Here is a 13320-nt window from a genome sequence, read left to right on the forward strand (position 1 = left end):
TCCTAACCTCACATTGTTCTTTGGACAAGATGATGCATGCACAGAGCCTGAAACTGTTGCAATTTGTATTCCAACATAATTTATATGTTCTTCACAAGAGTCCTCTAGACATATCTAAGGGTCAATATGCTTATTTGAACAAGCATGCTGGAAGTGCTATCAATCACATTATAGTCTCTCCTTCATTATTCACTTTTGTAGGGGACAGGGGTGGCGCTGTGGTCTAAACCACTGAGCCTCTTGGGCTTGCCAATTGGAAGGCTGGCGGTTCGAATCCCCGCGACGGAGTGAGCTCCCGTTGCTCTGTCCCAGCTCCTGTCAACCTAGCAGTTCAAAAGCATGCCAATGCAAGTAGATAAGTAGGTACCACTTCAGTGGGAAGGTAAATGGTGTTTCCGTGCCCTCTGGCACTTGTCACGGTCCTCCATGCACCAGAAGCGGTTTAGTCATGCTGGCCACATAACCTGGAAATCTGTCTGTGGACAAATGCCGGCTCCCTTGGCCTGAAAGCGAGATGAGTGCCGCAACTCCATAGTTGCCTTTGACTGGACTTAACCCTCCAGGGGTCTTTTACCTTTACCTTTACATTTTTATTCACTTTTGTGAACACTTTTGAAGTGCTAGAACAAACAGAAAGCAACTGCTTTCCAATATCAGTGATCCTATGTCCTTTAACAGAAAACATACTAGCTACCAGGGCATGACAAACTTGAGTCAACTTTTTGTGAGCAAATCCCCAGATTTTGTTGATGTTTTCCATCAAATTGTCACAGAACCCAGGCCCTATTTGATAGCTTATATAATTAATAACAACGCAAAGACAACACGCCTTGACTGGTTTGATGGTCAGTGCAAAGTAGCTAAGAAAGTTCTGGTTAAAGCAATTAGGGATTTGCATAAGAATTCATCAGAGACTTCCACAGAAAATGTGATCAAACGTAGATTGGAATACAAGACTCTGCTCAAAAGCAAGAAAGCTGAATATATGAAAACCCAGTGGCAGGAACTGGGGCTAGCAGTAATGGAAAATAAGGAAGACAGATTCTGGGAACTGGTGGCCCAGAGTTTAAATGAAGTGAGATCATTACAAGAAGCCTCAATTCCTCCCTTTAATTGTGTTAAATGTTTCTCCAACATATTTGGTGGCCAATATTTGGCCACCTCATGAGAAGAGAAGACTCCCTGGAAAAGACCCTGATGTTGGGAAAGATTGAGGGCACAAGGAGAAGGAGACGACAGAGGACGAGATGGTTGGACAGTGTTCTTGAAGCTACGAACATGAGTTTGACCAAGCTGGAAGACAGAAGTGCTTGGCGTGCTCTGGTCCATGGGGCCACGAAGAGTCGGACACGACTAAATGACTAAACAACAACAACAAAATCTGGGCAAACATATGTACCAGCAGTGTTTAAGTATTTCTCAAACCTGCCTGATTGGCAACCTGGAGAAGATATTCTTCCACCTGAGCTCTATAAAGAATACATGGAATCATGGAAGTCTATCCTGGCTGGCTTATTTACCACCATAAACCACACAGGCCAAATGTCCTCTGGGTGAAAATTGAGTATTATTTTCCTGATTTATAAGAAAGGAGATAGGAAGAATCCAGAAAACTATCAGCCAATTAGCTGGTTAGACACTTCCTCAAAGCTATAGGCATGGTATCGCCTTCAAAATTATCAAACTAGTTGCAAAATAGCAACATTATTCGTGAAGAACAAGTGGGATTCAGAGGAGGGCACAGCATCAATGAACGATGTTTTACTCTTAACCATAAGGAAATATACTAAGAACATTAAGAATTATCCTTATGTAGCCTTTATTGAGTTTTCTGCAGCATTCGACTACTAATTGAAATAGACAGGGAGAAATTTCGAATTGCTAACATTGACTACAGAATTCTGCTGTTCATCCACGAACTATACAGCAATACAAAAAAGAGGTTTAAATGATGGCATGACTGATGCTTTTAAAATGTCATAAGGAGTGAAGCAAGGTTGCATTCTGGCTCCCACTCTTTTTAACTTTTATAGCAATGATTTGGGGAAATATTTAGCCAATGCAAGCTCCACCTCTCCAGTAATTAGGAACAGATAGATCTCCTTGTTGATGTATGCAGATGAATTAGTTCTCCTCTCTCTTTCTTGATTGGGCCTCAAAAATCTCTTGAGGGGTGTTTAGCACATACTGTAAACAGGAAATCCTATCTATAAATTACTCTTAAGACCAAGATTATGATTTTTGGCAAAGACAGTCCTAGGTATAAATGATGTTTTAGATCAGCGAGCTATTGAACAAACTTACTCATTTAGATACCTGGTTGTACACTTTAGTGAAAGCCGTTCTTGGAAGTATCATATGGAAGCAGTGAAAGTTAAAGCATAGAAAACCATGGGGCATTGATGAAGTTCTTTTACAATAAAGGAGGGCAGTTGATTGAACCTGCCACAAAGATATTTGGTAGGAAAGTGCTTATTCAAATGCTCTAAGGTTTTGCAGTCTGGGGCTCTGATTTGAACTCCAGTAAAGTTTCAGAAACTGTGCAGAATATATTATATCTAACTAACTAACTAACTAACTATACTCTACCATCAGGAATATCAGAAGCTCTTCTTCATACATAATCCTCATGGCCAACAATTAAGGCAAGAGCGGACAGTGCTCATTTAAAGTATATATTAAAATTTGCTACTATGCCTATTGAGAGTTTTCCTGTGCTGTATGGACTTGGGTGATAACCAGCTCTGGAAAGCAGCTTGTCAAGGTGTTTTAGAAATGAGCTTTGCTTTGACATTGAATAAGTGTCAGTTAAGGAATTGGCTTTTCTGGACAGAATCCAGGAGGGACCTACAACTAAACTGGAAACACCAGATTTCCCCCTTGGCATCCACTTTTGAGAAGAGAGCGTTTTAGAGCTTGTTATATGACCAAACTCTGACCAGTTTCCTTAAGAACTGCATTTATTGCACTGTGTTTCCAAGTGATGACCACTGCATTCTTGGAAGGCTACTACAGCAAGGTCCCATAAGCAGACAGCCTTTGTATTTGTGGTCAACCGCAGGTGGAAGACTTCACTCATTATCTGTTAGCCTTAAATAAAGACTCCAGAGATTGCTTTCTGGAACCTTTGTGCACACAAGCAAGCAGGCAGAGCCCGGAAGAAATGGTTCAATTTCTTTTGAGTGGCAATAATAGCTTTGTAACACACGAGTGGCCCTCTATGCATTGGCTGCAAAAAAACAAAACAAAAATGCAGGCAAAACAAAACAACCATGGCAAAAGGAGTTAGATAAAAAATATATACGTTGATGTGGTGATTCAGAGATTTAATTTGACATCAAGCTGGATTTGAATTTGTTGGTGTCTCTGGTAACTTCTCTCTCTTACACCATGGATGTTGGCAAATTGCATTTTAAAAAGGCAAAATAGTATTAGAATTGGAGCTATCAGAGTTGCACAAGAGAAGCTATGTTTTAATGCTCAGAATCTTACCATATTATTTTTATGTTTTGCCTGTATGTTCTGAATTATTTTATTAATACTATTGCTTAATACAAGTTTGTCATGGCCTTTGTCTCTAGAACAATAAACTTATGAACTGAACTTTGTACTCAGAATAGAAAGGTTTTAATTGCTAACTAAACAAGGATGTGGCCTCAATAATTGGCAAAGATGGTTAAATGGTAAAAGCCATCCCTATGAAGATGACTTTGCTCACTACATTTCCAACATCCCTCATCAGACTCACAGAACTTCATAAAAATGCCAGATGCAGAGAGCGCTTGACGTCTCTGGAAAAAGGGGATGTGTGTGTGTGTCCGTGTGTGTGTAAATAATTAATTCCTTTGCAAATGAGGAATTCCAGTGTGGTTTGAGCAGACTGCTTTATGTCTCCCCCAAATCTCTTTGAAGCCAGGGACCTTTTAAAAAAACACACACACAATGCACAGCATGATGTGAAGCCAGCCTGTTGTTCATAACATCAACAGCTGCTCCAGATGGACTGGAAGTGCTATTGGCTGCTGACGCCAGACCCTTGCAGAAAGTGCTCAGTGTTCTGCAAAGAATAAAATGTGCATCAATCTGCCTTTGGGGTCAGATTGCACTTCCCAGCAGTAGCAGTGTGGGGGATCTTTGCTATGCCATTGCCATAACATTGAGAAGATAAACTCTGTCCTCAGTCATGATTCTCAGATTTGGCCCCTTTGGGGACGATTCAGGTGGCAATGAAACAAGGCTGCTGCATTCAGAGGATGATCCTCAGTGCTTCCCCCTTGGTCCCCCTGACCTGAGGAGGGAGCTATTCTGCCTTTCTCAGACTTGGGAGGTATTTCCACACCTGCTATGGTGCAGAGGTCAGCCCACAGTTGAACTATGGAACTCGCTCACACAGGAGGTAGTGATGGCCACCAACTTAGGTGGCCTTAAAAGAGGATTAGACAAATTCATGGTGGACAAGGCTATCAGTGGCTACTAGCCACAATGGCTATGCTCTGCCTCCACAGTTGGAGGCAGTAATGTTTCTGAATATCAGTCGCTGGAAACCACAGGAGAGGAGGGGGCTCTTGTGTCCAGGTCCTGCTTGCAGAGTTCCCTTTGGCTTATCTGCTTGGCCAGTGAGAGAACAGGATACCTGAACTAGATGGATCATTGGCTGGATCCAGAAGGCTCTTCTTATGTCTGCAGAAACAGATAAGGTCTCCTACACATGGCACAAACAGCTCCCCAAGGAAGTGGGTCATAGGAATGTAAACCTTACACAATGTCAAAAGCTTACTCCATCCGGTTCAAATTGCCTACAACGACTAGCAGCAGTGATCAAGGATTTCAGGTTGGGTGTCTCCTAGCCCGACGGGCACTGAACCTGAGGCCTTCATGTAAAACAGGTGCTGTGCTATAGGAATCTGCCTTCTACTGAGTTGGACCTTTCGTCCATCTAGCTCAGGATTGTCTACAGTGATTGGCAGGGGACGTTCTCAGCCCTACCTGGGGATTGAACCTGGGACCTTCTGCATCCAAAGCAGATGCCGTACCACTGATCAATGAGCCTTCTTCTTGAGGTCAGCTGCGGCACAGGGCTTGCTAGCCTACTAAGTCCTCTGATGGAATGTTTCCTCGAATTCTATTTATTTATTTATTTAAAAACATTTACAAACCACTTAATAGTTAAAAAGCACAACGCAAAAAGTATAAACATAGAATAAAAATACAGTATAAAACCACTAGAACATGTGTAAAAGCATATAAATGGGGTTTTTTTGTCTGCCTGGATGGAGGAAAGGGAGGTGCTGTGTGTGTGTGTGTGTGTGAGAGAGAGAGAGAGAGAGAGAGAGAGAGAGAGAGAGAACTAGCTTATTGTACAAAGGTAAAATTTGCATCAGTTGCTCCACCCACTTTTGCCTCTGACTCCACCCACCACTGGCATGTGGCCCCCTGGGAGGTTGCCTAGGAGTGAATGTGGCCCTTGGGCTGAAAAAGGTTCCTCAGCCCTGTTCTACACTGACTGGCATCAGCTTTCCAGAGTTTCAAGCAAACACCCTTTCACAACCCTACTTGGAGATGCAGAGGACAGAGGGATGGAGCCTGAGACCTTCTGCATGCAAAGAAGATGCTCTTCCACTGAGCTGGGAGCCTTCCCCAAAAGGCTTGTTTTAAAGACTAGCAAGTTTATTACGGCATCAGCTTTTTGTGGACCAGAGCCCACTTCGTCAGAGGCATGACGTAGGGAGTGCAGATGTTCAGATTCTTTGATAGGGGGGGGGGTGGACCGATCAGACAGCCTCGGAAGGCAAGGAATGGTGGCCAATGAGTCACATTCTCCAGGCAGAGCTCAGACAAGATTGGAAAGAACGGAGTGACCCAGCCCAAGTAGCAGCCGCTGGGTCGCAATAAATCAGCAGAGCAAGGAAACACAAAACAACGGGGGCATTAAAACCCGAAGGAGGACAGCAATTTCCTCTAGTGAGCCATGAAATATGGATTCCATAGTAGCAAATGTGCTGATACGATACGATACGATAATCTTTATTGTCATTTTCTCCATAGAACCCTCATCACCCTGAATTACAGCTCCCATAATTATTTGGGGGAAGCCATGCCTGTCTTAAGTGTATCATAGTGCTTTAAATATATGGTGTGAATGTGGCTTTAGCTGGTTCCACCAGTCATTGACTCTGCCTCTGTCTGCCATTGGCTCTGGCTCCATCTACTGTTGGACTCCATGCCTTCTGCTCTACCAGGGCACTGGCCGCCACAGGCTGACGCACTGAAGTCCCAGAATAAACCAGCAGAGAGTCATCAGTTGCCCCTTTTGGCATCCTCAGAGGCACTGGTCCTTAATAGAACTCCCAAGCAGAGTTGCCGCCTTCTTGTCCTTCTGGACTGCACTGCCTCCCTCTCTGATTGCTTATTCACAACTTTACCAAGATGCACTGAATCTACCAGAAATCACTGGTGGCTGTGTGGCAGAGCACATGTTACACATGCAGAAGGTCCCAGGTTTTATCCCCAGTTACTCCATTTAGCAGGGCTGGGAAATACCTGCCTGCATGAACTCCGGGAAGCCAGTCAGATCAGACAGTCCTGTGGCAGACTGACCAATGATTTGGTGGAAGGCAGTTTCCTATGTTTACGGGTGACTCAGGAAGCTGAACAGTGTCTGCCGGCCACTACAGCTGCAACTGGCCTCATGGCTTGGAAATTTGATTTTATCACACCAGTTCTACATAATTTGCAGAAGGCTAGAGATCTGGGTACCTTGGGAGCTGCCTTTTCCTTGCACCCTCTGATTGACATCTGAGGCCCGGCTTCAAATCCCTCAGCAGGCAAGGGTGGAGTCAACTATGGGCAGAGCCTTGTCTGCTGCAGCTCCTACCCTATGGAATGCTTTCCCAGGTGAGGTCTGTCAGGCCCCATTGCCACTGAGAAACTTTCACTTCATTGTGTCATTTTTTTCTGGTTCCGCTCAGTGTTATTTTCGTGCCACTGCAATTTGTTAAACAGGTTGGATAATGTTAACTTAAATAGGAGCCTTGGAGCTGCAATGTGTTGACATCTCAGTGCGTATCTTGTCCTCATATTTTCTCTCTCTTTTTTTGGCAAAGAAATGAAAAGGAAGCAATTGCTTTCTTCTGTAAAGCTTCTGATTTCTGTAAATAAATTAAAAGGGAGCAATTGCTATCTTCTGTAAAGCTTCTGATTTTGCTTTAAAACACCTATGTTTTTATTATGTATAATACTATGAATGAAATAAAAATAAAATAAAATTAAAGCCTAGGTGGAGCTTAAAAACATTTTTAAGGGGTTATGTTTGTTTTGCTTGGTTTATTATTATGAGTGTCTCTTAGCTGCCATGAGTCTCTTTGGGAAAATAGGGTAGAAAAACTGAAATAAAATAACCAAAGGCACACTGTTACAGAAGAGAGTGTGTGGTGGCGGTGGTGGCAGCTGAATTTGGCTTCTGCAAGCCTGTTACAAGATACACACAGAGGTTTCTTCTGCTACATGATCTCCAGACCTGAGAAGGTAGCCAAACTGAGACCCGGAGCAAACCCCTTTGTAATTAGTTCAGATTCTCAGCTACTGCTTAAAATGACTCATACGGCTAGAGGCCTTGCTGCTGCTCCTCCTCATGTTCTGTGCACACATTTCTACAAGTCAGGATCTGAGCATCTGCTTCCGTCAGCCACCATCCATTTCTCTCATCCTTATGGGCACCAACCATTCCAGATCTGCCTTCAGGGACTCATGTGCCCCAGAGGTCTGAGGGTATGCTATCTCTCCCTCTTTCTCTTTTGCCCTTCTCTCTTCTCCCAGGCCCATTTTCTTGTCGGTGCTGTGATAAGATAGGAAACCACTTACATGAAGTAGGAAAGGAAACGCCATCTCAGGCTGGCAAATGCTGTGGGTGGATGTGGCTCCGTCGTAGAGCACGTGGGCTGCAGCTCCAGTTACAAATGTTGGGAGATGTAGGAGAGGCAAGAGGAAGGACTTCTTGACACGGTGCATAGTTCAGATGTGGAATTTGCTTAAAGAGGAGGCAGTGATGGCCACAAACCTGAATGTCTTTAAAAGAGGGTTAGACAAATTCATCTTGATGGCTACTAGCCATGGAGGCTATTGTTCTACCTCTACTGTGAGAGCCACTAAATGCCTCCGAATGCTGGTTGCTGGAAGCCACCGGAGGGGAGAGTGCTGGGGAGCTCAGGTCCTGCTTATAGGCTTCCCATTGAGGGGTCTAGTTTGCCACTGTGAGAAAAGGATGCTGGATTAGATGGGCCACTAGCCTGATCTGGCAGGCTCTTCTTGTGTTCTTATACAAGGTTCTCAGGCTCTAGGAACTTGGACTCAAACTTTTTTGGCAGCCCCATATATAAATACTTCAGCCACTTAGTTCTGGCTTCATGGTGTATGCAAGGCTTTGGGTTCCAGGGTCAATTACAGATGGCTCTCAATTTCAAGTATAGAGCTGGGAGAAAACAAGGGGAAGAGCCATAGCTCAGTGGTAGAGCATCTGTTCTGTGTGCAGAAGGTCCTTGGTTCAGCCCCTGGTGTCTCCAGATAGGACTGGGAAAGACACCTGTCTGAAACCCTGGATAGCTGCTGCCAGTCAGTGTAGAGAAAATGGACCCCAGTGTTCTTACTTGGTATAAGGCAGCTTTGTAGGTTTCTGTGATACAGAAAGAATCCCCAAAGATAGAAAGTCTAATTTTGTTGAGTAATCCTCTGCTTTTCAGCAGATTCACGAACTGATTAAATTCACATCAATTTGCACATTTAAACACCCATATAGGCTCTGTTTTCAACTACTAGAGGATTTGTGAGATAAATGATGATGTTGTATAAGCAAAAGCTGCCGTGTATTACTAGAGGGGAAGGGCATCCTTCATACTGGCATATTCTATTCCCTTTCACCAAAACCCAAAGAGCCCCCAAATGCAAACCCTTAGCTTACATCACCCTCAGCCACTACCAATTAATCAACCAAAAATTTAAGTTGATTAACCTGCTGGTGAAACTGTTCAAAGCCTAGTGTGAAAAATTGGTTTTGTGTCCCCCCCCCCTTACAGTGTGTGTGTGTGTGTGTGTGTGTGAGAGAGAGAGAGAGAGAGAGAGAGAGAGGGTGGGGAATGAATCCCCCAAATGTTGGAGGGGTAGGGTCATTCCACACCTGTCCATATCTGTGTGATGCAGGCCCTGCTCAAGGGGAGAGTTTTTGCCAAACCTCTCAAGAAGCCCTGCACTGGTGGTGGATGTGTTCTGTTCATCTGTTTTCTTGCACTCAATTTGCTCAGGCCCTTCTTAGCGCCTCTAAGTGGATTGCGCTCCTCCCAGCTGTCTTCTCTGGGCATCGAAATGCTCAGTGTTTGAGGGGATAGAACAGAGCACTGTGGCAGTCTCTGAGCACTGAGGGCAAAGGTAGAAACTGACTTCTTGTGGGGGCTTCTTTGCTCTTCATCCTCCCTCCAATGAGTCAAACCAGATTCCTCCTCCTCCTCCTCCTCCTCCTATCCTGAGTGGTGGGAGGGATCAGAACTTTAATCTGATGTAGATTATATCCATCCACCCCCTCCCTCCTTCTCTTCCTCTTTCTTTCCGTTTCTCCCTCCTTCCCTCTCTGCTGCTGCTCCCCTCCTTTCCTTTCCTTTCCCTTCCCTTCCTGCTTCATCTCTTCAAAGAAGTGAGCATAAAGTTAACAAGCAGAAAGAAAGAGAGGGAGGGAAGGAAGGAAGGAAGGAGATGAATGAGTGAAGGAAGGGAAGAAGAAGAGAGCTCTCAGAAGAGAGGCGCCCTGCCACTTGTGCCCAGTGGAGCTCTAGATTTGACTGCTGCCGCCTCTCTCCCTTTGCTCCTAAGGACTGCCTTTCATGGAACCAATTGCCCGCTTCCCTTTCTAAGCCTGTCTCCCGGAAAGGCAGCTTCAGCATATTATGGGCAACTGTGTGAAGTCTCCACTGAGAAACCTCTCAAAAAAGGTACGTTTCCCCCTACTGCTTAGATGTGCGCTGCTTGGGTCGCCATCCCAGCATCTTTGGGACAGGGTGACCACTTGGTGTCGCTTAAACAGGTAGGGAGGGCTGGTGGGAAGCAGGTGGAGATGTGTCTCCCAAACTCCCCACCTAAAGTTGGTCATCGGTCGGGCAGCGCAGAGGCTGAGAACAGTCACTTGTGGGTGTTTGTGTGCATGAAAGCATGATCCCGTCCATGTGCAGTTGTGTGTCGACACAGAGGTATGTGCAGTTGTGGGCACCTGTTTGCAAAACATGGGGCATGAGGCACTAGGAAGCACTCCAGCACAAGCTGCATATAAATGATCAGGAGATGCTCCTCTTGGTATAGGTGCCATTAATTGCCTTGAGAATTGTGCAGGAGATCCTTTCGGGATTGTTGTGCCCAGTGCCTTTTTTCTGGGGGGACGCATACCCCTAAACGTTTTGTGAATCTAAGTTTGGCCTCATTGAGGGACAGTATTTCAATACTAGTAGGAAAATGAGAGTATCCCTAAACATTTTTTAAGAAAAAAGCACTGGTTGTGCCCCTTGTTGGTTGATTACAAGTGTGTTCACGTTTCCGTACCTAAACATACTAGCATAACACATGTTTTGTACAAAGCTACCAACTGAAGCATCTTTCTATGGGTGTAGGTGCACTTGTGGCTTTGTGCATAGATGTGCAGAGTGCAAATCCATTAGTGCATATTCTTCATCAGGGACACAACTAAAGGGTGTCGAGTTTGCGGTGCATTTTGTTTGAGCCACAAGCACATATCCTGGCTAGGTTGTCCCCTGTGCTTCCATGAGGGTCTGTGATCTGTCATCCCTGTTGAAACAAAGATTTTAGGGTATTGCTAGCAGCTACTGCACTCTGGGACAGGGGAAGATGTGACTTCCTTCCCAAATCCCCCTCTGCCCTTCCCCAGTTTTCTGTTGGGAGGTGGGTCCAGCCGCTGTTTCTTCAGCCCCACCTTCTGCATTAATGTAGGTCAGCCCTTCCGGCAGTTATGTGCCAGTCCTCATTTACCCTGGAAGAATCACTTCCATGGTAAACAACAATGACCTTTAAAGCATGAAATGGACTGGATTTTGCATCGTTTAGAGTGCATATTTTCCTATGTGCTGCTTCACACCCCCTTTTCTCTGAGGCCTTGTCCTGTCTCCCCCATCCATGAGGGTAAGTTGCTGGGCCTTTTCTGGGATACTTTGTACCCTTTGGAATTATTTGTTGGGGGAAAGCCATAACGTTAATTTCAGCACACTGTCGATGCTTTTTTAAAAACGCGTTTTTGAGTAGTTAATCATAACTGGCTGTTGATGCTGCTGTTAAGTTCTGTGTTTATAACTCGGCTGAGGGTTTCAGTGGGTGTTTTCGTCTATAGCGAAGTGTTTGGATTTTAGCTGCGTGATCAGTTGTGCTCAAGGTTCTTCTCTCTCTCTCCCCCCCCCCATACATTCTTATTGAATCTTCCTGTGATTTTCTGCTGTAATCACTTCAAGTAACTTTTGGCAGAGAATGCAACAGATAGGCTTTATAAATAAAACCAGCAATACAGCAGAGCACCCACATAGCATTTACTGATTCCCCGCTTCCCCTTCCATTTCTATGCTCTGGCAAAAAGGTATATTCGTGGAAATAAGTAACACACACACCCTGCGACTGAACTGTGAATGGAGTTCAACCTGGAAGGTGGGCACACATTTTACAACCAGGCACTTCCAACTTGTGGCATCAGTGGCAGTGCGTGAACAGTAGCCATCTGTTAGTAACCGGATGATGCTGGTGATACGGTGAAGGGCCATAGCTCTATGGCAGAGTACCCACTTTGCATGCAGAAAATCCCAGGTTCAATTCCTGGCAGCATCTCTAGGTAGGGCCAGGAAAGGTTCCCTGCCTAAAAACCCTAGAGAGCCATTGCTGCCACCCAGCGAGGACAATACTGATCTCTGTATAAAGCAGCTTCCTGTGTTCTTAAGGACAAGTGGAGCAAGGGATTATTGAAACAGAAGGAAAAAGTGAAGTGAGCCCACCCTGTAAGCAGATGCAGATATTTGCGCAGGTTCAAAAGGGTGTGAGTTTGTGGGATTGTGCAGATGGTGCTTGGGATGAACGTCTGTGCTCCTCTGCATGTATCTGTGTGCACATTGATCCAGTTATGCACAGTGACATAGCCACACATATGGACAGATGCTCACATCTATGCCCCACACCTATCTCTGTGGGGTAGCCTTCTCCTCTATGAACACATGTCTGTCCTGGCATGTGTTTAAGCTTCCCCCACATATGTGCTCCTGGTATGTAAATGTCTGTGTTTCAGATCCCTCCCTCTCCCAGGTGGTTTGTGTGAGTGTTGGCATTCAGCCAGTGGACTGCTTTATGTTGAAGTGCTCAGAATCGTTTGTGGACACAGCAGCAGCAGTAGTAGTAGCAGTGTAGTGGTAACATGGGTGGCTGTTGAGCTGGCAATGGAGCTGATTCCCCACCATTGCAAACTTCAGAATAAACTTCTGGGCAAAATGCTTCCTAAATTTGCTTGCTGAGAGTCCTAGTAAATGGATATTGAACCAACTCACAAGGCTTAATTGATAGATTAATCAAAGTAAAGTTTTAGTTGACTCACTGGTTGATGGAGCCAATTTTTACTAATGGTTGAAGTGCTTTTGTTCAGGGCAGGCATGTCTTCCTAGATAACAAAAAAAGAAGAAGCAAACTATCCCATGTTCCAATGAACAGAGCCTTTGTTTTGACATGCCGTGTGCTGTCTTGTGCTTCCTTTAGTATCTCCAAAAGGCACCCCTGGTACTATCCAAATGTATTTAACTCATTAATTGTTTGTGGGGCAGCTCAGATGTAAAATGCTGACATCCTACTGGCCAGATACATCTTACTAATAATTTTCTGACTCTCTGACATAGGATTCTAAGGTCAGGGCCGAAGAAATTCTCTTTCCAGAAGTTTCAAGCCAATGAAAGGAGGAAGTGCTCTCTCTTAGTGTGTGTACACTCACCTATCTAATGGTAGGGCCGGTCCTCTGCCTAATGGTAGGGCCAACTGACACTCAGGTTATCCCACCAATGCCTATGATGAAATAACTTTTGCATTGTTTCGAGAGCCTGTTTTGGGTTTCACCAGAGACAACATAGAAAAACACACACACACCTGTCTGTTCGGCATGGAGCACGATGCCATCCATGCTTCCCTCTCTGGAAAACTTTGTTCTCTGTCCCATGTAGCAAACAGAGGGACATCCCTTCTGCTGTGTGGTCACGAGGACACTTCTGTTCCGAGCCGTGTACTTTGCTTTCTGTTACATATGTGTTGTTGTGG

At 44.8% G+C, this 13320-nt stretch overlaps 1 protein-coding gene across 9 annotated transcripts in view; it reads left to right on the plus strand.

The window, feature by feature from the left end:
• The window catches only part of CABP1 (calcium binding protein 1), a 72822-nt gene that overhangs the window by 44429 nt on the left and 15073 nt on the right, over positions 1-13320 (plus strand). For 3 of the 9 annotated variants that reach the window (XM_083478776.1, XM_083478777.1, XM_083478778.1), the window contains exon 2: positions 9856-9974. The exons of 5 other annotated variants lie outside the window; for them this stretch is intronic. In XM_083478776.1, coding sequence (XP_083334902.1) covers positions 9930-9974 — 45 coding nt within the window. In that variant the 5' untranslated portion in view covers positions 9856-9929. Of the gene's footprint in view, positions 1-9855; positions 9975-10795; positions 11170-13320 lie in introns of those variants that run through there. One more of the 9 variants, XM_083478780.1, reaches the window with a different exon arrangement.

The sequence above is a fragment of the Podarcis liolepis genome (genome assembly GCF_965112155.1).
Source record: "Podarcis liolepis genome assembly, chromosome: 15".
In the NCBI taxonomy this organism is placed as follows: domain Eukaryota; kingdom Metazoa; phylum Chordata; class Lepidosauria; order Squamata; family Lacertidae; genus Podarcis; species Podarcis liolepis.